The sequence below is a fragment of the Oryctolagus cuniculus genome, chromosome 14, assembly GCF_051225735.1.
Source record: "Oryctolagus cuniculus isolate XC-2025 breed Fujian yellow rabbit chromosome 14, ASM5122573v1, whole genome shotgun sequence".
Taxonomy (NCBI): Eukaryota; Metazoa; Chordata; class Mammalia; order Lagomorpha; family Leporidae; genus Oryctolagus; species Oryctolagus cuniculus.
In genome coordinates, this window is record NC_142880.1 from 93,395,077 (window position 1) to 93,403,317 (window position 8,241).

Consider the following 8,241-nt stretch of genomic DNA (forward strand, 5'->3'; position numbering starts at 1 on the left):
GGGATGGAAGACAGGCACATCCTGGGACTGCAAACTCTGAGCATCATCTCACCAACAAGGTCCGTGACCTCGGGCCAGGCTGGGCACGCCCTCACATCTCAGCCTTGTGGCGGCTTTTCCCACACTCTGGGGCAGCTGGTGGACGGGACCCAAGTTCCAGGGCTCTTTCTTGACACCACAGACAAGAGCCCACATGGAAATAATCAGGGACGTCCTCCCCAGTCACAAGGCCTGCTCCCCTGCTTCCTTCCTGGCTCTTCCTGGCGAACCACGCGGAGGGGGCACCCCCCTTCCCCACACACGGTGGGGATCCCAGCAGGCTCCTCCCCCAGGCACTGGGGGCCGCCCTGTAGGCACGGCATGTGCCACCCAGACAGGCAAGGACAGGTCACCAGACAGGGGAAACGGGGAGCCCCAACGGGGCACCACCAAGCCCCCATGCAGCCCGGTCAAACCAGATCTCCCATTTGGCTGCAGAGCCCCCTGCAAAGCCTCAGGTCCTGCTCCTTCTACACTGAGTTCTCACAGGTGGGGAGGCTGACAGAGAGGGGGCCCTGGAGCAGACTCTGGTCTCTAACCCAGAGGTGGGGCAGTGTCATCAAAGGGTTGGAGAGGCTGAAGGGGATCAAACTCTGCTCCCACTGGCAGCACCAAGACGCCCCCTCGGGCTGTCTGAGCAACCTCCATGAGAGGTGACTGAAGTCTGCTGGAGGCTGAGGCAGGGAGGGAAGAACAGGACCAAGGGGACAGCACCTGATGAACAGACACCAGACAGAGCGGGCAGAGGAGGGAGGTCTGCCCAGCTAGGAGCGCTCGGAGGACCTGATGGGAGCATGCAGAGGAGGGCCAGGTCTGGGGGTCAGAATCAAGACACTATTCCCCAAGCCGAACCCTGCCCCAGACGCTAGCACAGCACCTGGCGCACAGTGGGCTCCCACGCTGAGCCAACACTCAGGTCGACCAGAAGCCTACCGGCTATGGCTGAGCGACAGCTTCAGAGCCCAGGTGATGGGACCGAAGGCTTGAGGGCGCCACGGCTCAGCACTGCCGGGGCCACAACACTCTCCATGAGCGGGGAGCACACCCCTTCCCACGGCGCCCCCTTCAGCTATGTAACAAGCCCGAGAGCCTGGAGCCCTCACCCAGGAGGAACCGCTCCCCACAGCTCCCCTACACAGTTCCCGCACCAAGACCTGGGGGCCGGCCGGGGAGGCCGGAGACTGGACTCCTAACCACCGCACTGCAGAAAGTAACACTTCCAACCCAGGTGAAACAAGTTGCCCAACAGGAAGCTTTTACCTTGTAGCAAACACCTCAAGAGGCGAGAGGCATGGCTTCAGTGTTTCAACCTGCTCCCAGAGAAACACTGTAGGGGCTAGAAGGCAAACTTCATGGGAAAAAAAAAAAAAAATACCAGCACCTAGCCATCAGGGACATCTGTCCAACTCTGATAGCCTGGGAAAGCCCTACGTGGCTTTTAGGTTGGCTGGGAACTGCAAGAAAAACTGGTCTTGAGTGCCACCCAACACACGCTGCGCTTCCACTTGGGAAAGCCTCGACATCGCACCTGAGCATCTCCCCTGGGGCAGCACACACACACACACACACACACACACACGCATTCATCCCCTGTGCGGACGCCACACTCCCACTGAACTGCTGAGCCCCTCTACGAGACCTGGAAATATTTAAAACGAAAATGGCATCTCCCAGTGAACAAGCACAGGAGACGAATACGCGACTCTCGCAATGCTCTGGGCCAGCGTTATACGTCTGCAGAGGGCACTTTTTATGTGAATTTCTGCAGAAATAAAGCACACAAACCTCCGACAGAAGGGGGGAGCCCCCTCTAAATTCGCTGATGGTTAAATTGTATCCCACCAAAAACTTAGTTATCTTTTAAAGGGGCTCTCTCAAAAAGACACACAACTTCCCCTGACTCCAGCTCCCGGCAAAGCTCAAACATCCTGCAATTTCAATTCAATGAAACTCACACCTCTAAGACAAGGGTCCCTAAGCTGCCTGGGGCGGGGGCGGAGAGAGAGAGAGAGAAAGTGCCCATTTCCCTTTCTAGCCTGAAGTCTCTGCGAGCCAGCGACCCCTTCCGCACAGGGGCAGTTCCAGGACCCTCCGGGGCCGGCCATTCCGTCCTAAAGCAATGCCTCGCGTTCCAGGGAGAAGAGCGGAGGACCCCCGCCCCGCCCCGCCCGACCCCCCCTTCCTCGCAGGGTCGCGACGCCGGGGCCCGGCAGGTGCGGCGCACTCACCCCTGGATGCCCGGGCTGTACGCGCGGCTCTTCCACGGCGTGCCGGGCCGCGGCGCCTGCGCCCCGGGGCCGCCCCCTCCGCTCAGCGCCGCCGCGCGGCTGCCGGACAGCAGGTAGTTGAGGCCGTAGGTGCTGGCCTTGTTCTCGCGTTTCCGGCGGCCCGGGTGGAACTGGTGCTGCGGCGGGGAGCCGGCGGGCGCGGGCCCGCGCGGCCCGGGGTGCCCGTTGGCCGCGCCGGGGCCGGTGGGCGCGCCGTCGGCGAAGTTGAAGAAGGCGCTGCCGCGGCCGCCGCCGCCGCCGCCGCCCGCCCGGCCGAGCGAGGCGCTGCTGGAGGACGACGAGGAGCAGCCGGGGCTCTCGGTGCCCGACTCGGCGTTGGACGAGGACGACGACGAGGACGACAGCGACGGCGACTTGTGCAGGCGCCGCGCGCCCTCGGCCGCGGGCCCCAGCGCCGTCAGCAGCGCCGCGGGCGCGGCGGGGCCGGGCGCGGGCGGCGGCGGGGGCGACGCGGCGGGCAGCGCGGGGCCCAGGCCGCCGCCCCGCCCGGCCGCCCCCGCCGCGGCCGCCGTGTCCAGCGCCGGCGAGTTGAGGCAGAAGTAGGACGCGAAGCCCGAGCCGCCGCGGCCCACGCCCTGCGAGGTCTCCCAGATCTGCATCCACAGGGCATTGGCCGGCCCCTTCTGCTCGGGCTGGATCCAGGCCACGCGCGGATCCATCCACGCGCCGCCCCCGCGGGGCCCGCGCCGCCCGCCCGCCGCGGCCCCGCCCCCGCCGCGCCCCGAGCCCGGCCGCGCGCGCCGACCGGCGGACGGACGGACGGACGGACGGACGGGCCGGCTCGCGCTCGCTCCCGTCGGGGTGGCCCGGCAGGCCGCGCGGCCCTCCGGCGCTCTGCACGTCCCGCGGCGGCTCCGGGCTCCGGGCGGCGCTTCAGGCGGCGCGGGGCGGGCGCGGGGGCCGCGGCGGCGGCTGCGTTCCGCTCGGGCCGGGGGGAGAGGCCATCGGAGAGGGGCGGGCGACGGCGCCGAGGGGGCGGGCCCAGGCGCCGCGCGGCCGGGGAGCCGCGGGAGGCGCCGGTGCCGCGGTCACGCTCGCGCCGCTCGCTCCTGAGGCGGCGGCGGCGGCGCGGCGCGGGGGAGGGGGCCGCCGCCTCCGCTCCGACGAGGGGCGGGGAGGGGGAGGGAGCGGGGGCGGCGGCGGCGGCGGGGAGGAAGCGCGGCCTCCCTCGCCGGGGCCGCGGCGCAGTGCGCACGCGCGGCCGATTTCAAATCCTCACTAGACACCGCCGCCTAGGTGACCGCGCCTGCGCGCTGGGGCGCCCTCGGCTGAGGGGCGGGGGCGACTGGCGTCGGAAGGAAACGGGCCTGGGAGGAGCTGAGCGGCGGCCGGCGGTGTGAGCCCCTCCGGACCACGATGGGCCGGGGCGGGCGGCAGCCCCGAGCCGCGTCCCCGCCCCGCGGCCGCCTCAGCGCCAGGCCGCGGTGCAGGCATGCGCGCTGAGGGCCGTGGGGGGGGGGGGGCGCGGCCGCTCCGCGCGTGCGCACGGGCCCGCCGCCGGGTGGAAGTTTCCGTGCGGCCGGGCGGGGGCCGTGGACGCTGCCGCGGGCAGCCGGGGCCGGCGGCCTTACGTAAGGGCCGGGGCCGGGGCCGGGGCGGAACCTGTGCGGTGGCGCGGGCTTGCCCGCAGGCGCTTGGCGGCCGCGGGGAAACGGCGTCGGGGCGGCGCGTGCGGCGGGTGCGGAGAGCGGCGGGGACCGCCCCGCGCGCGGGACCGGAGCCTTGGCCGCACGCACGTGGGCAGCTGGGACCGGGGCGCCCGGCGCCGCCCGCGTCTCCAGGCACCGCAGCCGTGCGTTGCGGAGGCTCTGGGACGAGTAGCGGTATTTAGAAGGAAGGCAGTGTGGGGCGCAGGTGGTCCTTGCGCACGTGGGTGCTGTGGCCCCGCGCCAGAGCGCGTGCACGGGGCAGGGAGTCGCTCGCCAGCCCGGCGGGGGCTGTTGGGGACCAGCCTCCCGAGTCCCCGCCGTCACACGGGGCCCCTCTCTGTCCCAGGGACCAGAGCCCAGCCGCTGCCCGCAGCCGCCTCTGTCCCTAGCCTTGCAGCAGGGACACCTCCGTCCCTGCGCTCTGGGAGCTGTCCTCACCCTGCGCCTTGAAAAAACAGCAGGTGTTGCTCTGAACGTCGGGTCACGCCGCACGTGTGCAGACCCCCGCAGGAGCAGCGCTGCCCGGCACAGCGGCCCGCGCCCTGCGGTCCCTGCCTGTCCGAGCCCTGCACCAGCTCTGCCCCGACCTAACGGGCCAGCACACTGCTGCCTCTGGGGCTTTGGGCCCGCGACACATGGCAGCCCCCTCTCCTCGCGCGTTCCAAACCACCAACTAAAAACGCAACAGCCCAGTTCCCTCTCCCTGCGTTATTTTTCCCTTAGTGTTTATCTCCTTTCCTGGCTGGTTTACACGATGGATTTCTTCTCGCGCCTTCCTGGAGACTAAACCTTGGAAATCAAGGTGTCGGCAAGAAAAAAAAAATTTTTTAATCCATGCCTAGTTTTTCCAAAATAGGCATTTTCCATAAACTTTTTAAAGATCTTTTCTATGCGAGAGTTTCAGATTTTCTCAGGGAAGCAACGTATCTTAATTCCACGTTTCCACAGTTTCTGAAGGGCCTTGTTGGGGTGACCTTGCCATCGGCCTCTCTCCTCCCGCCGCACTCGCACGTAGTCTCCCGGGGAGGAATGGTGCTCGGCCCTTGGTTCTGGCTGTGCACCTGCTCCGGGACGGTCTGCGCATGGTGGGTCCTCAGCGAGCGCTAGCAGTGTGGGGGCAGCGGTTGGGCGTGAACACGGGCGGTCCAGGCGCCCTTGATGCCTCCCAGGACCCGTCGGCGGGTTGTCACCTGCTGGCTTCCGTATTTTAAGGCTTTTCCTTCTTCCTCTGTCTGCAGTTTGCCTCTGCCTGATGCCCCTTAATTTGGTTTCATCAGTCACCAGTAACTTTCTTTAATTAGTGCTGGGGCTTTGCTACTTGACGATAAATCCTTTTGTGTAAATAAGACGCTATATATTTCTTAATGAAAAAAATCAAGAAACAGTACTGAGAGTAAAAGGCAGTCCTCGCCATTGTCAGCAATGGAGGTCTGTCTCCGCTTATCGGTTTCTACAGATAAGCCCAGCGCTTTCTCTTATGGGCCTGCTCTCCTGATTGTGAAAGAGGGATAAAGGCTTGGGGGTGGTGCTGTGGCATAGTAGGTCAAGCATCTGCCTGCAGTGCCGGCATCCCGTATGGGTGCCAGTTCGAGTCCTGGCTGCACCACTTAAGATCCAAGTCTCTGCTTATGGCCTGGGAAAGCAGTGGAAGATGGCCCAAGGCCTTAGGCTTCTGTATCTACGTGGGAGACCCGGAAGAAGCTCCTGGCTTTGGATTGGCCCAGCTCTGGCCTTTGCAGTCATTTGGGGAGTGAAACAGTGGATGGAAGACCTCTCTCTGTGTCTCTCTGTAACTCTACCTCTCAAATAAATCAAATAAAAAGGGGATACTATCAGAGAGAGAGAGAGAGCACTGTAGGTTTAGTGATTTCCCCCGTGGAGAAAAATTGGTTCACAAGAAGTGAGTTCTGTGACAACCCATGCCAGAATCAGCCATGCTGTTCAGAGGTGAGTTTTTGGGGGCCCACCCTGCCTGCTGCAGGTCTCCAGGAGTGAGCTGAGCTCCCCAAATAATTCTTAAGCACAGCAAAGATTCAGTTACATGCAGGCACCGAGTATGGAAGCGAATGAGAACGTGCAGGTGTGTGGATGTGAGTCAGCTGCTGCTGGGGGACAGACCGCCCCAAACGCAGTGCCCTGGCAGTCAGCACCCAGTGGTGCCCACGGGCCTAGCCGCCCGCTGCACGGTTCTGCTCTGACTCAGGCAGGGCCCGTCTGGCCGTGGTCAGCTGCTGGCTCACTGCCCTAGAGTGGTCACACAGGGCCGGTGGTTGCCTGGCCGGCCATGCAGCGTCAGGTTGATAAGTCCATGCTCACTGTCCAACAGCCCACTTCCGGCCTGTCCACAGGTAGCTGAAGGCAAGCAGCCACGCGTGTGGCTCAGAACTGCCGCACCATTGTTTCCTCACCATGCTGCGAGCTGCCGTGAATGGCGGCCTTGGCGGGCAGCAAGGGGCCGGGAGGAGACAGCCACTACCTCCTGGTAGAAAGGGCTGCAGTCACACGCCAAGGGCATGGAATACTGCAGGGAGTGACGGGCCACGTTGTCCCAACTCTGCTGTCTTCGTGGCCGTCCTCTCCATGTGCCTCTCGGTCTCTCTCCTCTCTCCCTAAGAATTATTTGAAAGGCAGAGTGACAGAAAGATCAACCATCTGCTGGCTCACTCCCCCAAATGACTGTAATACCAGGGCTGGGCCAGACCACAGCCAGGAGCCTGGAACTCCATCCAGGTCCCCATTTGGGCGGCAGGGGCCCTAGCACTTAGATCATCTTCCGCTGCCTTCCCAAGTGGTTTAGCAGGGAGCTGGTTCCCAAGTACAGAAATGGAGACTAGAACTGACACTGGATATGGGGTGCCAGCATTGCGGGTGGCAGCTTAACCTGCTGTGCCACGGTGCCGGCCCCTACCCCTCCTCTTAGAAATACACCAGTCATTGGATTTAGAGCTCATCCTACATCCGGGATGATTTCATTTTGAGATCCTTAACTAATTACATCTGCAAAGACCCTATTTCCAAAGGTCAGGTTCTGGGGGTCTGGGGGACATGAATACTGGGAAGACACTATTCAGCCTGTCACCGAGGCTTGAAAACAGCTATGCTGCTCCTGTAGTGTAAGAACTCTGGAGACAGGGCCATTGTTAGCGGGGTGGCCCAGGGCTCAGGGTGTGAGCTGAGCCCCCTCTGTTTCCCAGGCCTTTGCCCCATGGGCACCCCCAGCTCCGGCCCACATGTCCATGCTGGAGGCAGGAAGGGAGCAGGGAGAGGGGCAGTGTTTGCTGCACGTGGCCCACTTTATCAGAAAAGCAGAGATTTCTCTAGAACGCTCACACTCGATTCTCCATGAGCCTTGCTATCTAGGTCTCATTGTAAGGCTACCCCTAACTGCGGGAGGGACTGGGAAAGCAAGGCGTGGAATGACCGTGGATGACCTGGAGCCATCTGGAGCCGCTGTTCATGCAGGGCACGTGGCCGTACTGAGAAAGAACTGAGTCTTAGCAAAGAGCAGTGGGGTGAACCAAGGCTGCCACCACAATCTCTTCTTTAAGAAAAAAAGTATTTGAAAGTCAGAGAGAAGGAAAAGCAGAGAGAGAGGTCTTCCATCTACTGGTTCACTCCCTAGGTGGCCGCAATGGCTGGAGCTGCACTGATCTGAAGACAGGAGCCAGGAGCTTCTTCTGGGTCTCCCACATGGGTGCAGGGGCCCGAGCACTTGGGCCATCTTCCACTGCTTTCCCAGGCCACAGCAGAGAGCTGGATCAGAAGAGGAGCAGCCAGGACTCAAACCGGCTCATATGGGATGCTGGCGCTGCAGGTGGTGGTTTACCCACTATGCCACAGCGCAGGCCCCACTCCAGTCTCTTCTGAGTGCGGCCCATGTAAGTCTAGTTCTGAGAGCTTGATGCAGCAATGCCCAGTGCTGCAGTCAGCCTTGGACAGGCGACCCCGCCAAGCTCATGTGGCCCCGCCAAGCTCATGTGGCCCTCTGGCTTTTGGTGACCTGAGGACCACCTCTTCCACATCGCTCCAGAGCAGGGCTTCTCAGCCAGGACTGGCCTGCCTCTCCAGGGACACCTGGCGGTGTGTGGCGAGCCTTGATTATCACAAGTGGGCCCCTGCTGTGAGTCAAGTGCACAGAGTCCCACATGGTCTCTGTGAGAGCGCAGCCACGCTCTCCAAGCAGACCACACAGGCGTGGGCGGTGTTCATACATGGCAGAGGCAGGGTACACAGGAAGGGAACCCAGGGCAGTGCTGCTGGGCCAG

General features: G+C 63.3%; 1 protein-coding gene across 2 annotated transcripts in view; it reads right to left on the minus strand.

Moving 5' to 3' along the window:
- The window catches only part of TENT4A (terminal nucleotidyltransferase 4A), a 41,971-nt gene extending 38,581 nt beyond the window's left edge, over positions 1-3,390 (minus strand). For both annotated transcript variants that reach the window (XM_051853408.3, XM_002721816.6), the window contains exon 1: positions 2,268-3,390. In XM_051853408.3, coding sequence (XP_051709368.1) covers positions 2,268-2,986 — 719 coding nt within the window. In that variant the 5' untranslated portion in view covers positions 2,987-3,390. The remainder of the gene's footprint in view (positions 1-2,267) is intronic.
- Between the last annotated feature and the right edge of the window lie 4,851 nt (positions 3,391-8,241).